The following is a 25,958-nucleotide window of genomic DNA, read 5'->3' as shown; positions in this document are numbered from 1 at the left end:
GAGATCATGACCTGAACCAAAGTCGGAAGTTCAACTGACTGAGCCACCCAGGCGCCCCAAGAGTCAAAAATTCTTAAAAGCTTTTCTTTTTAATTCCCATGTTACTCCCCTGCCTAGGGCAATGGTGAAGTCAGATATTATTAGATCTCCTGAATATTTTGTACTTTCATTGTAAGGCAATGTGTCATCAGATATTGCAGTAATTGAGATAAAAGCAGATTTAACCTTGCATAAAACAGTTCCATCAATTTGTAAAAAGATGTTTTCTAGAGGAAGGTGTACTTATTTCTTTATTTATTTAAGATTTTATTTTTAAGTAATCTCTACACCCAATATGGGGCTTGAACTTACAGCTTCAAGATCAAGATTCTCATGCTCTGTCAACTGAGCCAGCCAGGTATCCTGAGAAAGATGTATTTTTTAAAGGAAAAACTTCATCTTAGCATCTTTTCCTTTCCCCCTGCCTTTTTTTTTTTTTTTTTTTACTAATTCAAAAGAAATCTGTTGCTTACACGACTTGTTTTTGTCAACACTGACAAATGAATCAAAAAATGTAACAACAAAATTTGGGTATTTGTCACCCTCATGGTCTTGAAAGAGAATTTAAATCGACATTCTTGTGTTCTTTTATTTTATTTTATTTTTTTCAAAATTTTTTTTTCAATGTTTATTTATTTTTGGGACAGAGAGAGACAGAGCATGAACGGGGAAGGGGCAGAGAGAGAGGGAGACACAGAATTGGAAACAGGCTCCAGGCTCTGAGCCATCAGCCCAGAGCCCGACGTGGGGCTCGAACTCACAGACCGCGAGATCGTGACCTGACTGAAGTCGGACCCTTAACCGACTGCGCCACCCAGGCGCCCCTCTTGTGTTCTTTTAAAGACAGAAAGAAACTTGTGTTGAATTTTTGCTTCCCATTTAAAACGTTTAGTGATATTTAAAATTTCTGCCTTCCTATGATGTAAAATTAAAACACTGATACCTCTACAGCTTTATAAGTGAGAAAAAGATGTATTTATTTTTGGTGATTTCTGAAAGAAAATACTGTAGGCTTTTAAGTCTTTTGAATCATAATGTAATCAAGGTGTTTTAAATGCCTAGTTTCCCAATTACAGACATTTATTTAGTATCTAAGGTTTCTTTTATTAATTGTGGTTTTATAAATTAAGTTTTTAAGTTAACAATTGCTTCTGAACATAAAATTCTGAACAGAGTAGATTTCCTTCTTTATATTAGGGAGCAATGGCATTGACTTTTCACTGTGCTCCAATTTTTCAGTTTTTATTTTTATCTTATCAAAGTATACTGTTACACTCCAGAATTAAATCAGGAGATTTAATCAATCTACAAGTATCTTTTACCTGTCTCCTGTGTTCAAGATGTTGTATTATGTGCTACAGAGGGAGGATATAAATGAGAATTTAGTCCCAACCTCTAAGGAGCTAATTTTTACCTTAAACTGGGAGATCACATACATTATCAAAAACATAAATAATATTATCTGAGATAAATAACACTTTGGGACAAAAAAAATTATGCGAGAACATTGTACATTGTAACTTACAGTATTAGTCCAGAAAGCTATGGATACTGAGATGGGTAAGATTCACCATGATTTGGCTCCCTGGCCCAGTCCGTTCTGCTACCCGGTGATTTTCTTTAACACTAACTCTCAGATAAAAGAGAACAATGACCATATAACATGGAAATTATGTAGCTTTTCAAGCAAGTTGGGCCATTATTAGAAGAAAAAGAACAAACCCTCAGGCAGGCTGTTGCAAAGGCAGAGGAGGCTTCTCAGCTCAGAGGTAAAATGAAAAATAAGTGCCTGCATGGGTGTTCCTCCCCAGAGATGCTTCCTGCAGCCCCTGCTCCATGCAGGTTGCACTTCCCAGGAGCTCACCACCACTTTGTTTTTGTGTGTCCCTAATCTCAGCTGAGGCCACCTCCAGCTGTCCCAGCGCTCTCCCAAAGGTTCCAGGTTTTGTTTTTTTAGTGCTGTAGTTACAAAGTTGCACAGATCTTGACGGATCTCCCCCAACCCTATTCTTCACATAAACCCTATTATTTTTAGTATGCAGTTTTGTACCATAGAAGATTTTTCAGGAACGTACGTTGAATTAAAGTGGAAATGCCTATTTTTCTGTGTTCACCGCTGATAATTGGGGTAGACCTGTTTCTGAATTTAGGACATTGAAAACACAATGCAATAGACATTGTAGGCAGTTTAAGAAAATTGGACTTTTTTTTTTTTCGGTAAAAGATGACATTATCATCTAGTTTCGTTAATTATTTCTCCTAGGTTTTCCCTTTGAGGAAATACATAACTTTTCATTTCCCAAATTTTCCATGGAAATATATATACATTGAGTTAATCTGAGAAGTTGAATGAAGGAGACCCATATACCCTCGTAGATACTTGTGTATTGTGGTGGTGGTATTTGGATGGTGAGATTAATAGGGGCTAAAATATGGGTACTTTGCTCCCTTTTTCCTAAAGAGGACCAGTTGAATGCAAAGAACACTACGCTAGGATATAGTTCCAGACTACGTGTAACTAGTTGTGTGAAAGCCATTTAATCTCTTTATACATGTACTGTGCCTGTAATTTGGGGAATAACAGGACTTGCCTTGCCTCATGAGGATAAAGTTGAATAGGAAATTACTGAAAAGTGTAAGTGGCTTCATTATTTGGTTTTATTATGGTTGCATCTTTAACCATAGAACAGAATTTAGTGATATTTGTGGAAGTTCTCATAATCTTACTAGCCCAAGGCAGCTAAACCTGTGGCTCCCTTCACCAAATCATCACTGCCTTTGCCCCTTTAGAATTTAGTGCTCACTCAATCCCAAACTGCCCAGGTATTAAAGCCAGTCAGCATGACTTCTGAGTGAGCATATGCTCAGCGTTTAAATTGCAAGACCTCGAAATGAAGACAACGTTAGTCTCAGAGAAAAAGGCCAAGGCCCAGCCCCATTTTTTCAGCACATTTCAGAACAGAGAAATGTAGTAGCAATTCAAAGCAATGTCTAGGGAAAAAAAAATGGCTTTATCCATCCTAAATTGGAATTCTAGAAATATACAGTACAAATTAAAAATTGTAATAGGATATGTAATGTACATAAGTTCAAAGCTATTCTCTTTCTTTTTCATGTTTATTTATTTATTTATTTGGGGGTGGGAGGGGCAGAGAGGCTTGAGAAAGAGAATCCCAAGCAGCCTCCATACGGTTAGTGCAGAGCTCCATCTCACAAACTGCGAGATCATGACCTGAGCCAATACCAAGAGTCAGATGCTTAACCAACTGAGCCACCCAGGTGCCCCCAGAGCTATTCTTGAATTTAAATTATCTTTCCCTTTACTCCAATATCAAGGTTGCTCAAGACATGTATAAAAAGATATTTCTGCAGCCTCCATGTAATATAATGTCAAGGACAGCATTCCTTAATGATACGTCAAATAGTACTTGAAAAATACTGTTAGGAAATGTATTCAGCCATCTACACTTCCGTGAAGTCCCAGTGAGACCATTATTGCATGGCTATGTTTTTACCTGGAATATGATTGTATTATGAATGTATAAGATTCCTTACAGTCAAATTGAATTTGTATAATGTATTGTCTTACTAGTTGCCACAAAATGGCTCTGTGTAGTCCCCAAACATGCTATAGATCCAGTGGAATACAAAATTCTACTCCTTGTGGATAAATTGACACTGAAAAGAGAAATGTGAACACGAGCAAGAAGAATTTAGTGAACATCCAGACTAAAAATTATCCAGACTTCAAAAAAAAATCAATTTATATATTGACCTTCGAGAAAAGCACTAAAATGTGTATGTGAAAGATGATAACAGTTCTACTAAGTTAGTGTTTATGCCTGTGCCCAAGTTACACAGATGGGAAACAGTAAAATCTATCCCATTATGAGAAGTTTCCATTCCCTTGGCTTTTCTTAGCTAAAAGTGCTGAATATTGGTCTTAGAGATGATGCATGATTATGGATTATCACTGTGTATCAAAATGCTTACAGTGAGGAAACCCATTAAACCATAGAATCCATGGTGGAATCCAAAGACTGCCTTCCTGTGCAGTGGCGAAGACTCCCTCCAGTCATACAATTTCAAGGCATTCTTTACTTAGAAGCTCCTGGCCACACTAATTCATGGCCACATTAATTGCTACTGGCTAGGAAATGGCTCTAAGTGAGAACAGTGCTTCTCAAACTTGAAATCACATGTGTGTCACCTGACACGCTGGCTATAGTGTAGAATCAGTAAGTCTGGGGAGGGGCCTGAGACTCTATATTTCTAACAAACTCCAAGGTGACGTTGGTTCTTCTGGTCTGGAACCATGCTATGAGTCGTAAGAACTTAGATTTATCAGTTTTTCCTTTCCCATGAGAATAGGAAAAAGCATGGAAGAAAAATAGTTTTGTGAAGGTTACAGTTGCAAAGGAACATTTTTCCATGTGTCCCAGTGTGAATGTGGATAAAAGAATAAGACAGTTCTTACATCACCTTGCCCCCTTAAGCAGATTGTTAACTAAGAGAAGCTATAGAATTATTACTTCTTCTGAAACCTCTAATGAGTCAGGATTTTATAAATAAGTATTACTCATGATTTTATGTACCTTGTTTTACACTAACATGAATTTAAAATCTGGGCCGCTAACAAAAGTTTCAGAATGAGTCCCCTTACTTTTTGTAAAAAACACAATAGACGGATTTCTGACATATTCAATCTGAAGAACAGGCCTGCTCAGATAGGATTTATCGTTGTGCTTCCGTACAGATACACAGAGGACTTCTTATTTATTGATTGATTGGTTGATTGATTAAATTAAATATCATAAAACTAAAACCATCTATAATCTCACTACCTAGAGACATTCACTGTTGGCCTTGGCTACTCACAAAAAGTCATTACATGTGATTATGTTACAAATCACTTATGCTTCTCAACTTCTTCCTTTATTTCAGGAAAGTATCTAAATCTTTATGATACTACCAAACAAAGTAGGTTTCTAAGAAAATGCAGAATAGAAAATGTAGTAATCCAAAGCAATATCTCGGGGGTGGGGGTGGGGGAACATTGGCTTTATCCATCCTAAGTTGGAATTCTAGAAATATACAGTACAAATAAAAAATTGTAATAGGATATGTAATGTACATAAGTTCAGAGCCATTCTCTCTCTCTCTCTTTTTTTTTTCCATTGTTTTTCCAGAAACAATGCTTTATGCATTAAAGAATTTGGGGCAGTTTTCTGGCACTAGCCCTACTGTTTCATTGTCAAGTGTAAAAAGATTATAAAGTGTGTTTTTCTGATTTAAATTAAGTTTGAAGACTATAGAGATAACTATCAACAAATGGGTTTGATGTATTCTTTATCACAAACCTAAACATCCTTTTGGGTAAGTTTTCTACTTTGAAAGCTACCTTGGACTTCATTCACTAGAGGTAAAGATCCACAAGTTAAAAAAAGTAATTGTTTAAAAGAAGAACAAAACTATTTAAGCAATTGTTAGTACACCTACATTAAAACACCCAAGTTTCCAGTCCAGTAAGAATAAGAATGAAAAATGAAGTACATATCACAGCTATGTACTCTAGAATTTTGTTTAGATGCCATCTAGTTGGGTATATGTAGTATTCATGTAAACATATGATAGTCTATTTCAAGGTGAATAATAAAATTCAAATTTACTTGTTTTATTCCTTTTGTTTTCTCTTCATTCCATGTAAAGGAACCCTATTCTTTTCAATGGAAAAAAGAAATGTTAGTAGAACAAAGAGTGAGTGGAGGGGATGGTTGGGATGACCAAAACTCTCTGTCACACTTTACCAGATATATAACCAGAAAAATGAATTTTAATACATTGGCTTAATTCCCAGCTAGAGGAAATAAGCAATCATATTTCTTTATGTCATGCTTACTTTATGGTCTGTTGTTTATTTACTATGATTATAATTAGTGTAAAAATGTTTCTTGTAAAATGAATGTAACCATGCCTTAGAAGAATTTTGTAAGATTTGAGTTAATTTAGGCAATGCAGAGAAATATAGCAAGTGTTTCTTAGTTTTAAGCTTATGATATAAAAGTATAACAGATTTAAATGATATCCCTCCCCTAAATAGCCCATATATTCCTAATGTCTTTACTCAGTAGCACAGAAAATAAACACTCTCTTAAAATTCCATATTCTTATTTGTTCATTCATTCAACAGATTTTTAAGAATCTTCCATGTGCTTTACATTTTTCTAGGTCCTGGAGAGACAAAAAGAAGAGAGGGAAACATTTGTCTTCATGGAATTTATATTCCAGAAAAAGCATTTGAGAAAGTTTCTACTATATGCATTCAATAAACACTTATTGAATGCCTCTGTAGTGTTTTCCTAGCTCCTATGTATATAAGTAGTTGAAGGAGATAAAATACTTTGGTGGCTTGAATATCATCTTTCTAAAACATCCCTCAATCCTAAACTAATTGCTTCCTTGTCTGTGTTCCTGTGTGGCTTTATATGCACCTATAACATAACAAAGGTCACACTGCATTATACTTGTATACTTGTTTGAATGTCTCTCTTCCCCGTGGTGTCTCCATGAGGACTGTAACCCAGTTTTATTTATGTCTTATCCCCATGAAGAGCACAGTACTTGCCTGAGGGAGTGACGTGTTGAAGAGGGTTGAATATGTCACTTTTGCATTCAGAAAGCTTTCATTTCAATGGGGATGGAAAAGGAGATAGGAGAACCCATTCATTAAGTCAAGTTCTATAAGAGACAGGCTATCCATCGTGTACATTTTCAATTAAAAGATCCCCAAAAGAATAACAATTTAAAGAGAGAGAGAGCATTTATTTAACATGCTAAGTGAGGAATGTTAGTTGGCCACTTCATAAAAGAAAAAAAATTATTTTCCTAGATATTTAAATAAAAACTTAAGGGAATCATGTTTATATATGACAGCCTTAGTCTCAGATTAGCTAAAGCAAACAAGCCCACGTATGAAATAATTACATCCACAGAAAGATAAGCATTTACTAAATCTTTGGCAAAAACCAACTTAGAATCCCCCTACCTATCTGAGTTTCCACATATTTGAATGGTGAAAAATAGTCAAAGCATCTAATTGGAGGATCAGCAGGGAAACAGTAAGCAGATGCTCTGCCCTGAAGAATTGTGTTTCATTCCCAGTCCTCCTTTGTCACATCCTCATTCCTCTTCCCAGTATACACGGAATCAGTGCTTAACACTTTGACTTAAATGGGCAACATCTTCTGGCGGCTGTTGTTTAACTGGTCACTTACATTCTTGATGTAAATGGTGTCCTCTTCTCTTTATTTTTTTAAATGTGTATTTATGAAAGAGAGAGAGAGCAAGGAGGGGCAGAGAGAGGGAGACAGAGGATCCGAAGCAGGCTCTGTGCTGACAACAGAGAGCCCCCCACAAGGCTCAAACTCATGAACCTCCAGATCATGACCTGAGCCATAGTTGGATGCTTAGCTGACTGAGCCACCCAGCCACCCCAGTGTCCTCTTTCTTCCTCTTTAAATTCATCTGCTCAGACATAAACCATATTGTCAAGGAGTGTAGGAGCTACATGCCTGCATATTTTGCATCATATATAATGTGTGATATATTTTTGACACACTCTACTTTTTTAATATTTATTTTTGAGAGACAGAGAGTGAGAGAGAGAGAGAGAGAGAGAGAGTGTGCGCACATGAGTGGGGGAGAGGCAGAGAGAGAGAGGGAGACAGAGGATCCAAAGTGGGCTCTGTGCTGGCATGGGCTTGAACTCAAGAATTGTGAGATCATGATCTGAACTGAAGTCAGACATTCAACCAACTGAGCCACCCAGGTGTCCCTGACATACCCTACTTCTGAGTCTTTTTTTCTTGAATGAGTCAGAAAGAGGGTGAACGAGTGAGTAATCAGTAGAAATTAGATAAACAGAATTAGGTTACCAGTAAAATTAGAACAATACCTGTTTATTGAATGCCTGTGACTCAGAAGAACTTCATGGCTGTTGAAAAACAGCTCTTCTAGTGATCAAAAATGCCACCATTGTTTCACAAAGTAAGAGTTTTATTTTAAAGTTTATTTATTTATTTTGAGAGAGAAGGAGGGACAGAGAGAAGAAGAGAGAGAACCCCAAGCAGGCTCCTTGCTTTTAGCACAGAGCCTGACTTGGGGCTCAGTGTCATAAACCTGTGAGATCATGACCTGAGCCGCAATCAAGAGTCCGATGCTTAACTGACTGAGCCACCCACCTGCCCCAAGAATTTTATTGAGAAAGAAATAGAGCCGACTTGGGGTATTCAACAACAAAACAGGAAGGTGAAAGTAATGCCCCCACTTCCCTTGGCATAACCATTTCATGTTTTTTCCACCTCATCGCACCTTGCCCTCTCTCCCAGAAAGACTCCCTTCCTTGGAGAACACATGGAAATTATTCGTGTTGTCAGACTGAAAATAGGCCCAGCTCATGGAATGCCTTGAGGACCTTTCCCATAAATTGACATTTCTAGATTTAAATAAGAGCTTAAGGGAGCTTTCTGAATTGTCACATTAGTTGCAAAACTCAGTACTTTCAACATAGAGTGGGACTTTTATTGGAGAGAGAAGCGAAAGATGTCACTATGTATTTTGAATATGGTTTGAGTCATTGTAGACACAGCCGGAGGTCGGGCCCCAAAGTATTTTCACTGCCAGAGGGACAGAACAAGATCACCTGTCTCAAGAAAAAGGAGTCAACAGGGCCTAATTATGTGCTTCTCTTAGAAGGCTATATCATTTACTTCTTCTGATGGCTTTGACCTATAATTATCACCTTCTTTGTTATGGTCCTTAAGGAGTCCAACTGCTTTGGCCATCCTAATGGTGGTGATCCGAGTAGTGCTGAGTGTTTGTTTACATTCCTGAACTTTTGGAAAGCACTTGCTCCCCACACTGTGACCCAGGCAACAGTGACTGATAGAGGAATCCCACTGTGCACTGTTTCTCTTACATTAGGTGATGAGCACTTGTGACCATGCTTCTAGCCCGACTTGAATGACAGCCTCTTATTTCAGAACCAGTAAGAACCACAGACATCTTCTTTTGAAGGCATCTCTAAGTGATGGCAGTTGTAGAGCAATTAAAACAAAGTCTGTGACTTTTTACTTAGCAGATAACGATGTTTCTGTTTGCTGCTAATAGCATTATTTTTCTTCAGAGCAGGACAAAATAAAAGATCTGAAAATGTATCTATATATCTATATCTATCTATCTCTCTCTCTATATATATGGTTTATTTTTTGCATAAAGGGTTGAAAATTTGAGTCAGTCGTACACACACACACACACACACACACACGATATCCCTTCAAGAAAAATCAGTCTGAGAAAGGTATTTCAAGAGAAATGTAAATTAAACAAAAAATGATTCCCAAGCTTTTTTGGGCTGCAAGTGGCCATTTAGATGAATGCCTTCACTCTGTGATATTGCCAAATATGCCAATAACAAGTGAAACCTATCTCAGATATTATTCCTAAACATTTTTGTAAACCGGGGGGGGGGGGGGGAGTTTTAAACTATGTGTCTTTATTTTAAGAAAATCGCTAGAAATGTTTAGCTACCAAATAGAAAACACCAATACAATATAATTATATTTTTAATCAGTGAATTTTGATCATGACAAAATTTCTTGTAATGTTCATTATGATGTTCTCTGGTCCAGAACTGGTTAGGTTATTTCTTCATTGGCATGTATTTTGTATTCTCAGAAAAGTTGTCCATCTTTCTGACCCACTTAAAAGAAAGGAAAAGAAATGCTTTGCAAGCTACAAATTCGCGGGATTTCATCCTGATACTGGTTTTCAGCCCAAATACACTTTGATCCATTGTCTTTTGACGCAGACCTCTGATGCCCGAGGAGTGCAGAGCCACGGTACAGCCTGCACAGACATTGACTTCGGAATGTTCCCGGCTCTGTCGGAACGGCTACTGTACCCCCACGGGCAAGTGTTGCTGCACCCCAGGATGGGAAGGGCACTTCTGCAGAATTGGTCAGTATATCTGTTGTGCCCAGGAAAGGCTGGGCACGGGGCAGTCCTTAGGAACTCAAGAACTTACCATCAGCTATGTCTTCTAGAATTATCTACGGCTCAGAATTTAGCCGTTTATAATGTGAATGCTCAGTCTGTTTCTGAACTTGCAAATGAAATCTTTCCCATTCTCTTAATGTAAACAATTCACATATATAAGTGAATCATAAATGTAAAAGACTCTGAAATAACTGAGTCCTTTCAAATGGTGAAAAATGAAAACAGCACAACTAGATCATCTGTACAGGCTCTCAGTCCTAGGTTTGAGATTTCACACCAGCCAATGACCTAGTGTTTGCAAAGCCCCTCTCCAAGTGCCAGCATTTTCCAGACACCCCATAAATGCCCTCCCTAACTTTACTGCCTGCCTTCTTGCTACAGTGCACTAAAAACAGGGTTTTTCAGTGGGTGTTATTAAATAAAAAGGAGAAAACGCAATTATCTAGGGGCACATTATGAGATTTTTTAATTCTTTTTGCCACTCCCTTGTGAACCATCAACTAGGTATGCAGCTGCTCAGAGACAGCAGAAGAGATTTATTCCACGGTTACCCTATCCTTTAACCAGGGATTTCCTCAATTACATGCAATGATGTTTAAATTCTACTTGGTGTGAAGAAAATTAGATAGATTCAGATACCTAGCGTCTAGGATGTATGTGGTGAAAATCATTTTCGGGAGAATTTTTTTTTTCTTTTTATGTTATCTATATGTGATGATGGATGTTAGCTAAATCTATTGTGGGAAATCATTTTGCAATATATGTAAACCAAACCATCCTGCTGTATACCTGAAACTTTTACAGTGAGACATGTCAATTACTTCTCAGTAAAACTGGAGGAGATTTCCATAAGGACAAATGCATTTTTAATGCGTTTTCAACAACCAGCATATACATATTACTTACAAATATTTCAAATCTTAAAGCCTCTCTTGCCAATGAAAATGTGTTACAAATTCATACTTAATATTATAGTTAATGTGTAAATGTTATTTTTTCTTTATTTGAAACACATATTTGTTCCAAAACTTTCAACCGTAACTTCTCTATATATTGTCTAACAAAACGTAGGCCACATTTACAGTCACATACGCAGTGTACAATTTAAGTTTAAATTGATTCAGCACTAATAACACTACCTGGTTGATTAATACCATGGTTATATATCTAGGAGAGAGTTATAATTAAAAGTCTACAGAAATTAGGTAATTACATTAGTTAAAATAGCTGCTTACATTTTTTTTACCCATTCTGTCTTCTTTTTCCTTAGTTGACAAAAAAATGAGGATCAGTGTTCAAATGCACAGATATTCTAATTCCTGATAATGTATCTTCATTCTGCCCCCTTTAATACCTGACAATACCTATTCTCTCTGCTTCTTTTATATAGTGTCCATTCTGTTTTACTCCTTACTTTGCATTTTGCCTGACCTCGTAAGTCACCTCAAGTTATCAGATAACAAATATTTATTGAGTGCCTTCTAGCAACAGTATGTTTAAACTGAGGGTAAACAAATTATTTTAAATATAGGTGCATTATACATACCATTATAAATAATGATAATAATAAGTGATGTAAATGAAAATTGACATTCTTTGAGATAACATGAAGTTTTATTTCAGTAAAGTACTTTAATCTTTCCACTTATCAGTTTAAATCATTTGAATATATAAGATCAGAACCATTTTATAAAAGTAATCTATTCATGATATTTTTGACCTAAGCAAGAACTTCATTCATATACTAACATAGTTCATCAACCACAAATGTAAAAAAGAAAATCATCTCATTATTCTCTTGTTGTTTCTTTTCCATTTGTCAACCACAGACCCCTGGGTTTTGATTAATGCATTTGAAAAGGTTAAAATAACCCTGTCCCTTGAAAGTATGAAGACACGTGTTCAAGGAATTTGTTTCTGTCTTCGGTGGCTGCACAGCCCACATTTATCCCATCAGTAAAAGACAACTTCTAAAACCAATTTTATCTCTCCATCTCATTTTAGCAGTAAATCTTTACATTTCCCACCTATATTGTGGTGGTAAAAATCCTTTTATGAAGAGATTCTGTGTGGAGAGCCACCCTGAAAAGGATTGGCCCGCTGCACTGCCCCAGAAGGGCCACAAAGTGTAATCAGAGATGAAGCGATGCTGTGCACCTCCTGGGAGCTAAAGGCAGGAGGAATCTAAGGGAGCTGTTCCATCTGACCAAAACTGAGGACTGACCCTTCCTGTATGTTGCCCTGGAGATGCTGAAGCTCCCTCTCAGGCCAGGCCCTTCCCACATTAAGGCCCTGCCCTGGAGAAATGGGAACATGGAGTTACTTGGAAGGCCCTCTGTTGGAAACGCCCTCATGGAGCAGACATATTTGAAGAACTAAAATCCTCGTTTTAAATAGAGTCAGTTCTGCAAGGGCTTGAAATGGTTTCCCGTGATCTCCGCTTCCCTGGAAATGTCTCCCATTCTCTACTGAGTCCTGGCTTCCACATAACTGTGGGTCTGGAAACCTTCTTTCCTTCTTGTTATTTACTATCTTTTGGATCACTGTTTGACTGGCTACCTCCTTCTTCCCCTCCTTTCCCCTTACTCATCAGATATTTGTTGGCCTCGTTACTTGGTGCTGTTTCTGACATGCAGAATGAGAGTGTGATTTTGTCGCTTTTTTTTTTCCTGCCAGCAAAATGTGAGCCAGCGTGTCGTCATGGAGGTGTCTGTGTGCGACCGAACAAGTGCCTCTGTAAAAAAGGCTATCTTGGTCCTCAGTGTGAACAAGTGGACAGAAACATCCGCAGAGTGACCAGGGCAGGTATTCTTGATCAGATCATTGACATGACATCTTATTTGCTGGATCTAACAAGTTACATTGTATAGTTTCTGGGACTGTTTGAATCTTCCTTTCCAATGGGCATTTATTTTTTATCCTGTCATTAAAAAGAAAGACTGTTCTCCTGCTACACACTTCCTGTGATTTCATTTTCTTCTATTAATTTAAAAATAATTTCCAGAAATGTGCAGATCCTGTGTGTGTATGTCGGCACGTTTGTTCACATATGCACATACACACACACACACACACTCACAACCCCTATACGCGTGGTTGCATAACAGATGGGTTTTAAATATATATATTTCCTTGTGTGGGGTAATTTACACAGAGATTCCATTGTAAATTGATAACGGAATTTTTATGTCACCAAAAGAGATTATCTGACTTCCCAGGAATTTTGTCTGTAATAGCTAAAGTCAACTTTAATGGAGTTTTGAAACATTACTGTGCAATCTGATGGATCTAATAAAAAAGGCAATATTTTTATATTAAAGGATTATAATGTGAGAGAATGTTTCAGAACTCCCTGATGAATTTCTAAATGGGCGACGATATAAAATTGTAATCTTCATTTGTATCAATGTATCCAATTACAGAATGTTACCCACTTACCTTCTTATTGGCAGAGAAATCCGGTTACTCTAGTTTAATCTCAAGATTGTTTTCAAGCGTTTTATAATTAAATCATAACGGCATATTCTGAAATCAATCTTCCTAAAAGGTCTGCTTTTATTATATATTGTATCTAACAATAGGCACTGGGTTTGTGTTACCTATTTATATTTTTTATTTTATTTTTATAATATAGACATCACCTAGATGAAACATCTTTGCCCTGTCCTGTAAAATACTAAAGTTACATTTTTCACCAACTTAATTGGAAAGAAGGGGAGTGAGAAAGCAAACAGTCTTTAATGTGCTGTGGATCTAATCTAGCAATGTGCCCCTGTGCCAACATGTAATCATTAACGACGGATGAAAAAGCAAGAAAACAGCCAATCCTTATAAAATTCCAGCATTAAACATATGTAAAGTGCTTTTCACCATAGCAAGACTGTCAGAGTATATGTGATTAGAACGTTGCAGATTTCACACTGAATGAAACTCACTGGAGAAGAGCTCACTCGTTTCTAACAAATCTTGGCTATGTAAGCTTAAAATACTAATTCTTGCCAAATATGAGTTTTAATGTATATGTTCCTTTTAAGACCTCAGTGAAAATCCTCTTTGGTTAATGTATGAATAAATTTCTATAAATGTTCTGTTCAGGTTTTTAAAGAAATGCCATGATCTAATTTAAAACTGCAAAAAGTCTGATAGACATTTTTCTTACTGGTTTTTGAGGCCAGCTCTCCACATTTGGATTGTAACAAAATCATAAGGCCTCTTTGCACTACTGAGAAAGCATCTATCGTGACGTGCACACACCCGCTATGGGTTGTCCTTCTGTAAACATCTGTTCTTCCAGAATCTAAATTGTAGACTAGTATAGAATATGAGCACAGGCTGACTTTCCAAACCCAGTCCTTACCTTTGGGAATATGAACCTCAATTAAAAAGAATAAAATCGGGTAACCAGTATTTCTCTATTGTTTTAAAGTGAGAGGTTTGCAATTAAAGCACAGTGAGCATTTATGTAGAAAGGTTGGTTAAGTACACTGCTCTTGTCTTCCATATATGATTGCTTAAGTTTCAAGTGACCTCATGCCAAATGGAAATGGGTTGAGAAATCTTGGTTCAGTGCTTAGTGAACAATAGCCTGCATTAAAAAGTGCATGCATAATTTTGCACAATTTAGATTCAATTGACAGTCTATTCAAAGAAGTCTCAGGATTAAATGAGCATGGAGACCAAATTGCCCTCTTACCCCAGAAAAGGGGTGGTCCCTTCTAGTCACACTAACACTTCATTGGCCCAAGAGTGTGACAAATCTTGCAATGAACCTGCAGTAGCCCGCATCTGGAGGTTAATAGCAGTCTTTTGTCTCCTTTGCTTTCTCTTCATAGCCCTTTTACTGAATTCCATCACAGAAAGTTTTACAATTAAAAAAAAAAATGTCCTGACAACCATTTTTGTAAATGGACCTTACCATCTAATCGTCCCTTATTCAACGTGGGTGACATTAACAAAATGTGAACTTCTGGTGAGGGAGCCAGCTGTCTAAATCTGTCAAATTGTGCAGTTTTATTACACATTCTCCTGTTCATAGTTTCACTGAAAACAATAAGGATACTGCTATATATTCAGCAAAATCTGAAAAATCCAGGGTTTCTTCTTACACACTTAATCTTTCCATCTCTTCCAAAAGAATCTTTCCAAATGAAAAGGTGTTATATTGCCATTAGTCCTACTGTTTAAAAATATCTATATTAAATTGACCAGACCCAAACGTTTACACAGTCCTTTCCCAAGTGAAAGAGTTTCAAATGTCTTAGAAAAACATATGTACCCCAGGTGTCACTGCCTTTTCTATTGTGAATCATTAGAATAAAAGGCTAAACTCTTCTAAAAGCGAAGATAGCAAGATCCATGGATATTAAACCCGAGCAAAGAAAGTCAAGTCGTTGGAGCCATTTCTTTTTGTTCTTGGGAGAGACGTAAATAGCGGTGGCTAATTGATGGCGACATATTTTAAACTCAGTGATCATTTAAAAAAAAATCTTTTGACCTTTCTTTTTTCCAGTCAGATTTTTAAACTGTGACTGGAGAATTCTCTTGAATGATCCATGATAGGCAGGTAGGAATTGGTTAAAAGTATGAGCTAGGGAAAAAGTTATTGTTTTGTCCTGTGAATGGCAATGTCTACTTGGTTCTGGAAGCACACAATCAGAATGCAAAAAATCATGTCCTTGGTATGAGTGTAGATGTGTGAGATAAAGCTAAAATAAAGAAATAGAAAAATATATATTATTACCCCTTTGTCCATTCTGGACCTTAAGCTTTGGGTGTCCATTTAATGTGAAATGCTGTTATGGAAGTTATAAAGGGTTGGGAAAAAAAAAAAAACTTTCTACCATGGCTTTGGCCAAACTCTTGTCCTGGTTAATAGAACCCTGCTTTCTGGCCAGTTATTTAAGGTAATGAGAAGAAAACTGAATTGGCATTCATTAAACTGAAAAGAAAAGAAGAGTTAAAAAAAAAAATAAGGTGTGCAATGATAAAAAGTTCCATCTACACCTTGTCTTCTTGGAATTTTGTTTCGGTGTGGCTACTGTAAAATATAGGTCTTACTCTTTCACAAAGAATACTCAGAAGTTTTCTCAGATTATTGGACTATCTCATAAAGAAAGAGCAGAGAAACATACACATACAACACAGACGCACGACCTGAATAGAAAACCATTCTCTTTTTCATTTATATACTTCAGAGCAGGTGCCTCTTCTCTATTGATTCCTTTGAAAATAATTACAGCCCAATGTATTAACAACCTTAATATGTTTCTTTTCGGTATTATTTTTTAATCTCTGAATCATAAACTGTATAATAAGCCTACCAGGTATGAAATATGAGGTTAGATGCTACATCCAGGGTCTTTCAAAGCACACATTAACTTAAACTTAATTATTAGTCTAACATTCTTAGCTCTGAAACAGAAAAGAGAAAGCAAGACCAAATTTTTAAGAGGAAAAATATGTATACCCTAGGCAGATGTAGTTGGCTGATTGATATATTAAAGTTTCTGAGCATCTCTACAGAATGTTACCTATAGTATTTATCTCTACCCCCATCTCTGTCTCTCTCTCTGTCTCTCTGTCTCTCTTCTCTCACCTTCCCTCCCCCCCCCATGTATCCTTCTTCTTGTAACCTCTTCCTGCTCTTCCATTTCTATCAGTTTTGACTAAACAGACATGTCTTCAGTAGTACACACATAATGAAGATGTCCTGGGGTAGATAGCTATTGATTTTGCTCATTATGATCTTTGTTTTCCTGAAAAACACCCTCTCCCAATGTCACATGTGCTCAGACTTTATCATGAAGAACAGTAGACAAATATGAATATATTAGATCGACCTATTACAGTTGTCGAAAAAAATAACCAAAAGGATAAATGACTACAATCCTGGATGCTCCAGCTTGGCTTGTGTTCCATCATAGATACAGGAAAACACAAAGAATACCCCAGTCAGGAGCTTGAGCTAACAGTAGTAAAAGTTAGTAGCTATTTCCTAGTCAGGCATGACCATCTGTATGGAGTCTGTTTTGAAGATTATTCCAAATCTCTCCTTTCCCCACCTCTGGGTTGAGACTTGAACTTGCAGAGAAATCAGACCAAAGTTCCATGCCCAGAAAATGTACATATATCTGTATCCGTGCTAGGAAGTTAGTGAGCCTATTATTGTGAATACTTTCAGAAAGGCCCTCTTCAGAATATCCTAAAGAAATACGTTTGCTATCTTACGTTCTTTCTCTTCATCACTCTAACACAAATTAGTCATACCTCCAATAATTAACGATGTCAGAGAAGGTGGACACTGAATAATAGAAGCATTTTGATATGAAAAATACTAAAACCATGACCTTAAAATCTGCCAAACACTAATCCTAGCCAACTTCAACACTTCTGTCTCTTAAATATCTTCTCATAAGGTTTAAAATTGCTTTAAAATAAGTGTTTAGGACAGTGAGCTGCATTCAAGACAGCACGAGTGCCATTTTCTTGTCCATCATAGTGGTACCCTCCCTAGCTGCTAGGAAGAGATGTATTCATTTGTCAGCTCAGCACTTTTCTTAAAATCTCCAATTAAATCTGAACCCAGGAGATGCCCATCATTTACCTTGCTTTCTTTTGTATAGGTCATATATAAGCAGGTTGAAAAAATAAAGAGTAAATAATGGATTCCTGGTATCCACATAAAGCCTTAGGTCTAAAAATTGTTACTGCTTTTTTTTTTAGCCAGATTACACACTGACCACGAAAAAAAAAAAAACAGATATCAATTCAACATGAATTCTAACCTATTAGAATTTGCTCATGTATACCACAGTCAGACATCTAGTTTCAGTAAGGATATTTTTTTCCATGTGTCAATTATATATTACTTAAAATCAAAATATATGTATATTTTATATATACATGCAAATTAACAAATGTTTGGTGGGTTATCTCAATTGACTGTAATATGTTAAGTTAAAAAAAACACATTTTTAGCACATAGGATTGAAAGAACAGAACATTAACAGTGCTGTAAAATTCATAATGGATAAATTTATAATAAACTTTGTCTTCATAGTTAGAAACTAATTCCAGTACATTTCTCTTTGCACTGACGACTAGCCAATAGTTTCCATTCATATGAACAATGTGTGATCAGGTTTGGTGTAGTCTATGCCCAGAATGTATGTTGGGTGTTTCTTTACCCCATTCTTAAAATCTGAGACATGACTTTTCCTAGAATAAGTTAAGATTACATGTATAGTAGAACCTAATACTATTAATACATTCTATTCATAATACTATTATTGAGAAATTAAATTGACAGCCTTACGAGAATCAGGTGCTCTCTGTATCTCATATCCACAGGACATTTTTGGACATGCATTTCACCAAGAACCACATAGTAACAAGATAAATGATATGAAGGTACTATGAAATTTGGGTGGCTTGATTCCCTAGGACATATTAATTTGAAAGAAACCCATCTAATTAAAATGAAAAAATTATCAAATCATTATCATCAATAAGCATAAAAGAAATCTGAAAAAACAAAACAAAACCCCTGTGTCTTCCCTGGCTTTATCTTTATGATTAATTTAGTCCAGTTTTAAAGAATAGTTAGCTTTCTTATTCTTCTAACGTGTTTTCGTTCTTCTAGCTGTTCATTTTCCTTTAGGTTGTTGACAAGTAATGAATCCTTGCCTGAATTTCTGTTAGGACGTGGAAAGCTGTGAGAACAAGTGGTAAAGGCAGGTACATGTTTGAGGGAGCAGAGGTAATATAGGTACTAGTTGGGATTTGCATAAATGTTCTTCTGAAGGGTAATAGGCAAAGTCATTGGCTCAGATAATCCCTCTAAATTTGACTTAATCTGATTTATTTAACCAAGTTATTAAAACATTCAGTTCTCTTTGATCAATCCTCTATTATTCAGCTACCTTTCCATTCATTAACTCCACAAATATTTATTGAAGTGCCTGGAATGATTATGTGCTATAGAAAAGGCAAGGATGTTTACAATGGGGGATTGTGAGCCCAGTGGGTATGATGAACATGTTTGAAGCAAAAGACAATAACCAGTCACACCCAAGCAGCTCCAATTCAGCTCAACTTAGAGTCCAGCAATAATAGTACAGATGGCCTAAAGTACATCTGTGTGTATCTGTACGTGTGCACACACCCATGTATATATATATTTATCTATCTGTACAAACACTACATATGTATACACACTATCTATGTAATATATAATATATGTATAATGCATATAAATTCTAACAAGTGTATTTGTGTTATCTTTAAAATAGAACGATTGTATCTTAAAGTGGTAAATGCAGAGAATTGGATTTTATTGTTGATCTGTGGATTTAATGATTTTTAGGTGAAAAGGATGTTTAAGTGTACAATTTCTTTTCTTAATTTAATATATTTATGTAAATGCATGCCTGAAATTTGGTTAGATTGGCTGTGTTTTGTGTCCTTTAACATGATCAAATGTATTAAACTTTATCTTATGACCTGATGTATATGTGCTATTCTAAAATTCTTTTTTATTTTAGTATTCAAAATTTTTTCCTAAATATTCAGAATGGTTATATAAATGTTTATTTTTAAATATTCTGTACACAAACTACTTCTTTAAAATATGCTTTCCTGTTGTCACTTTTCATGTTCTAATTTTAAAATTTTATTCCCCAAAATATATGCCAATGTTAAGGGTCAGTTTCATTGCATATATATACATATATATACATATATATGCATATACATATATATGTATATATATATGTATATATATATGCATATACATATATATGTATATATATGTATATATATGTATATATATATCAGATGGCTATAAGAGGTTATGTTGATTCAAATTTATTCTACGTTGTAAATAGTTTAAATCTGATCCCTTTAAGTCAGTAAGAATTAATAAGTGAAAAATGTAAAAGAGCAGTTGAGAGTACTGAGTGCCCAAATTGAAAGGAAGAAGTATATAGAAGGGGAGGGACATGAGAAAAGATTATTGCAGATACCCCAAAACTTGCCATTTGCCTCCAATTAACCCTATCAGGAGTATTTATATATATCGTCAGATATGGTATTTTGAACATAAATTTTAAATCTACCAATATTCTTTTTTTTTTAATGTTTTATTCATTTTTGAGAGACAGCACAAGCAGGGGAGGGGCAGAGAGAGAGGGAGACACAGAATCCAAAGTAGTCTCCAGGCTCTGAGCTGCCAGCACAGAGCCCGACATGGGGCTCGAACCCATGAACCGCGAGATCATGACCTGAGCTGAAGTCGGACGCTTAACCGACTGAGCGAGCTACCCAGGAGCCCCATAATCCACCAATATTCTTTAGAAAAGCAAAATGATTTCATCTGGGTCTCCTTTCTTCCTGAATAAATACATCTCTTTGACTCATTGAGAAGAAAAGCTGTTTCTCCATAAGAGATCATTATTTCTAAGAGAATAAAAAGTGTTATAAGGTGCTTATTCATAGGCAGAATCCCTGGGATCAGCTTAGTCTCTAAAAGTTTCAAGTTAGGCAAAATCACTCCATGAAAAGTACCCTTTAGTTCATTCCACATTGGCCGGGGAGCACCAGAATTCTCTCTTCTTCAGGCACTGCACTTCTAGGTCTTAGCCTGTGTCCCCACAGTTTAGCCCTTAATCACCGTGTGTTTCCTGTGCATGTCTGGTCTTCCAACCAGATCATAAATCTCCTGAGGGCATCTTCTACCTTTGTAACCCCTGACAGAGCAGCTCCTGCATACTTGCCTTAAGGAAAATAATAATCATACGTATGTAACAGCCTAGAGACGCAACTGGTTTTTTGCTGTTGCTAATCTCTCTGGGTTCTCTCGCTCTCCCTTGATTGGCTTCTCAGCTCTGCCATCACCAGTGTAATCAATTCCCCCACATTCAATTTCCTTTGTTGTAAACACTTGTAATGGTTTCTGTTTTCCTTTTTTAGAACATGATACATGTATTAATTAGAGTGCTTTAGACACAGACGAGAAGAGATAACATAGTGAAATTACGAAGGGACACGAAGAGATCTCCTGTAAGAGAACACATTCATAATTCATTGCCTTCAATCCCAATGTAATCACAGGAAGATGAAGTCAGAGAGATCTTACCTGGAAACCTGATACAAACCCTTAAATTATTTAGGCAGCTGCCAATGGAAAAGGCATTCCCACAGTTGTCATTAAGAATTTTCATAACTCATGGGGTGCCTGGATGGTTCAGTCAGTTAAGCATCTGACTCTTGATTCGGCTTGGGTCATGATCTCATGGTTTGTGAGTTTGAGGCCTGCATTGGGCTCTGCGCTGACAGATAGCTCGCTCTCTTGCTCTCTGTCTCTCTCTCTCAAAATAAATAAACATTTAATAAAAAAGAATTTTCACACCTCACATATGTACTATTAGAAGTATCAGCTCCAAAAACAAACAAACCAAAACAAAACCTATCAGCTAGTTTTGTCCAGGAGTCTGATAGCTAATTCAAGAGATAGTTTTATGAATTTGATTCTTTATACTCATTTTATATATATCTATATCTATATCTATATCTATATAGATATAGACTATATATATATATAGATAGATAGATATATCTATATCTATATCTATCTATATATATATATATAGACTAATATACTATTTCCAAAGGAAGATAGCAGCTATGCTTAGTATCTCACAGAAAAGGTACAGTTTTTCCTATTTGGAGTTCCAAAGAGGTCTCTCTGGAGATTAAAACCTACCATCATTCAAAGATGAGAAGATAAAAGGAAGAAAAACAACTTGGATGAAATCTTTCTTCTGCATTTCCATAATTTGATTTATGTTTGATTTCTCTATAACATTTTCTAATGTTAAAACCAATAGAATTTAAAAGAGGAAACAGGGGGCCAGGAAGAGGGAGGGAGAAGCCTGGGTACCTCCTGACTACAAAACTCATTCTTCTTGGGAATATGCCCACATCAGAAACTACTTGAGCTCACTCTTGTAACTTAAGAAGATGTTGTCAGATCCTTTTGACATATTTATAGCCTTATAATTAAAACTACGTGATGCAAAATCCATGTGCTTTATGTAAAGCAATGTATATTATCATAGACACTCTGTTTTATGATCTACAGCTACCAAAGCCATGTATTCCAGGTAGATTGTCAGGAACCCTGGACGAGAGCTGTGAAATACGGATCCTGGTCTTGTATCTACACCTAATTAGCCAGGTGATATTGCGTAAATCTCTCGCTGCACCAGGACTCAGTTTCCTTATGTAAGGTTCCTTCCAGCTAATAACTCTAATACAGCTAATGCTGTAACAAGTATTTCTATTAATATTACTAATCCGAGAATCCATGTGGATGACAGGTTTGAAATTGGGAAATCTTAGGAGTCTGTTAACTACTCCATTTCTTTTCTCTTTTTTTAAATGTTTTTATTCATTTTTGAGAGACAGAGAGAGAGACAGAGAGAGAGAGAGAGAGAGAGAGAGAGAGAGAGAGAAAGAGAGAGAACGAGCAGGGGAGGGGCAGAGAGAGAGGGAGACACAGAACCCGAAGCAGCCTCCAGGCTCTGAGCTGTCAGCACAGAGCCCAACTCAGGGCTCGAACTCACAATCGGTGAGATCATGACCTGAGCCAAAGTGGGAAGCTTAACCCACTGAGCCCCCCAGGCACCCCTATATTAACTAATTTTTAAATAAATTCATTTTAATCTTAGCTAGCTGGACCACACATTAAAATTCCTTTTCAAAGATTTCTCTTCCACAAACTTTCTACAACTTACTATTCTGTTACCAATAATGCACACCCTTCCTTGCCTTCTTCTCATATATGGTCATTTTCTTCCCTCCTTATCATTCATATCTATCTCTATATATTTATTAGAATTCTAATATATATGTTCTCTTATATATATATATTCTATATATTAGAATCCCTTAATTCTTAGTGAAAACTAATAAGTAAGCAATTGTGGACCAACAAATTTATAAATGCATTTTATAATACCTAGAAGCATACACCCTTTTAAATAGTACAGTCTTTCAGTGTGGCACAAGACATGGTTATTAACAGTCCTAAGTTTATCTTTAGTTTCTCAGCAATAGGAAGACAAAAGTAGACAAACCTATGTTCAGTGGTCAATGTTTTGGTGTTTTATCTTGCTTGGAAAATGATCCAGATATTTAATGAAATGCCAACATTTAATTTAACTTAGCAAAACCCGACAGTCAAGTTACCAAAAAAATCTGTGGAAGTTACTTTTTTTTTAAGTACACATACCATAAAACATAATTATTGTGCCTAAAAACTCTTATCCCATATTTGTCGATCTAAATCATTTGTTTCCAACAACTATGTTTACATTACTCACAAAAACTTTGAGACATTGGACAAAGTTAGACACTATCTCAAGTGGATTGTCTTGCTAACAAATTCTGAAACAGAGATAACATGAATTTATTTGACTAATAAACCCAGGGAGAATCAGTTATTTATTGACATTATATTTAATGCTGATAACTGTGGGGACAACTGGGTGCCTCAGTCTGTTGGCTGTTGGACTCTCGATTTTGGCTCAGGTTATAATCCCAGGGTTGTGGGAATTGAGCCCCACATCAAGCTCTGTGCTAGGTGTGGAGCCTGCTTAAGATTCTCTCTCTCTCCCTCTGCACCTCTCCTCCACATGTACTCTCTCTCTCTAAAGTTAAAAAAAATATATGCTGATAACTCTGAAGACACGCCATTTTTGTTAAACCAACAACTTAAAGGAGATTTTATTTATCAAAGATTATCTCCAATCATGTGAACTCGAAAAATATTTGGATTAGTTTACTTAATTTACATAAGTGCTTTTTTCTTTAAACCAATTAAATAAAGCTCTTTACAAATTAATTTTGCCAATATAATCCAGGCATAGAAAAATATCACATATCTATCACATACATAACATACAAATAAACAGAGATCTTCTAGCTTTTGTTTAAGAAATTTTGGGGGCGCCTGGGTGGCTCAGTCGGTCGAGCGTCTGACTTCGGCTCAGGTCATGATCTCACGGTTTGTGAGTTCGAGCCCCGCTTCGGGCTCTGTGCTGACAGCTCAGAGCCCGGAGCCTGCTTCGGATTCTGTGCCTCCCTCTCTCTCTGCCCCTCCCCTGCTCATGCTCTGTCTCTCTCTGTCTCAAAAATAAATAAAACATTAAAAAAAAATTTTTTAATAAAAAAAATTTTGGCCATGCCTCAGGTATGTTGGATTTAGGCTCACCTTAACGACCTCATTTTAACTTGATTACCTCTGTAAAGAACTTTTCCCCAAATAAGGACACATTCTGAGGTACTGAAGGTTAGGACTCCCACATACACATTTTGTGAGGGTGACACAGTTCAACTCATAACCCCGCGCTCCACAAATGTCATCGGACTTACTGAGGTCTCATTTTCGTTATCTTAAGACAGAGCTTCTCAATCTTCAGTGGGCCTCCAGTCACCGGGGGGCTTTGCTAAAATCCAGATTCTGATTCAGTAGGTCTGGGGTGGGGCCTGAGATTCTATATCTCTAATAAATTCCTAGGTAATGCTAATACAGCTGGTACGTGTCCCATCCCACACTTTGAAGGGCAAGGATCTAAAGCCTGTTTTATAGGTTTATAGGCTGTTTTAACTACAAGGCCAGAATCGTAATACTGTCCTCGATGGAAACATGGCTCTGCCTCCAAAAGGGAACCGAGGATGTGTCCTATATCTTAACTCCAGGCCTGTGCTCCATTGAGTAGAATGTACACAGGAGCACAGAGCGAATATTTGTGCATGGCAGTTGGTCATCCTCATGATGTGAAGCTGGGGCTGCTTGCTGCTGGTACCACAGCTGCTGTTTTCATTTCAGCAATAGCATCATAATTGCACAAAGAGCTACGGTATTTTCAGGTATGCTGGAATTCATCTACCTGTTCAAAATAAACCTAAACTGGGTTGCTAAGGCAATATGTAACCATAAACAAAATATATGCTAGTTCTAAGCTATGCAAATTGTGCCAAGAGAGTAGGTAGTCATAACAGAAAGCTGTGAAAGACTCCTATCGAGAGAAAAATATTTTTAAAGGAAAATATCACTGTGAATAGATATATTTAAATGAAGATACAGACTTGAAAAAGTAGAAAATCACTTTATCTAGAATTATGTCAATTCTAGGTAGAGAGCTTTTGGAAGCAACTTTTAATGCTGCTCACTACAGAACAAGACATACCATCTGATTCAAATATTTATGCACTTAAAAAAAATTTTAACATTTATTTATTTTTGAGAGACAGAGACAGAGCACAAGAAGAGGAGGGGCAGCAAGAGAGGGAGACACAGAATCCAAAGCAGGTTCCAGGCCCCCAGCTGTTAGCACAGAGCCTGATGTGGAGCACGGGGCTGGAACCCACGAACTGTGAGATTATGACCTGAGCTGAAGTCGGATGCTTACCCGAAAGAGTCAGCCAGGTGCCCCTATTTATGCACTTTTTAGAGCAGGGGCTGCCCAGTAGAGCTTTCTGTGATGATAGAAATGTATTCTGTCTGCAGCGTCCAATACAGTAGCCACTAGCCAGCCACATGTAGCTATGGAACACTTGAAATGTGTGACTGAGGAACTGAATGTTTAATTTTATTTAATTTTAATTAAATTTAAATTTAAGTTACCAGTATGAAAATAGAGTGTCTCCTTCAAAAACCAGACCTAAAGGCAATTCAGAGAGTTCAGTTTATATGTGTTGGTGATGTGTTTGTTTGATAATCCCTTATATATAATCCACACTAAAATATTTCACATTCCCTCTGACTTTGTTATGTTTTGATCCCATAGCTTATTCCAAAT

The 25,958-nt window shown here is 36.6% G+C and overlaps 2 protein-coding genes across 3 annotated transcripts in view; one reads left to right on the top strand and one right to left on the bottom strand.

The window, feature by feature from the left end:
* The window catches only part of HHIP (hedgehog interacting protein), a 95,776-nt gene extending 76,176 nt beyond the window's left edge, over positions 1–19,600 (top strand). Inside the window, exons 12-13 of the mRNA XM_003984977.6 lie at positions 9,908–10,056; positions 12,772–19,600. Coding sequence (XP_003985026.1) covers positions 9,908–10,056; positions 12,772–12,965 — 343 coding nt within the window. The 3' untranslated portion in view covers positions 12,966–19,600. The remainder of the gene's footprint in view (positions 1–9,907; positions 10,057–12,771) is intronic.
* Positions 1–25,958, bottom strand: part of ANAPC10 (anaphase promoting complex subunit 10) — a 312,895-nt gene that overhangs the window by 6,485 nt on the left and 280,452 nt on the right. The gene's annotated exons all lie outside the window — the stretch shown is intronic.

The sequence above is a fragment of the Felis catus genome, chromosome B1, assembly GCF_018350175.1.
Source record: "Felis catus isolate Fca126 chromosome B1, F.catus_Fca126_mat1.0, whole genome shotgun sequence".
Taxonomy (NCBI): Eukaryota; Metazoa; Chordata; class Mammalia; order Carnivora; family Felidae; genus Felis; species Felis catus.
Note: the sequence above shows the minus strand (reverse complement) of the source record. Positions and strands in the feature narration are given on the sequence as shown.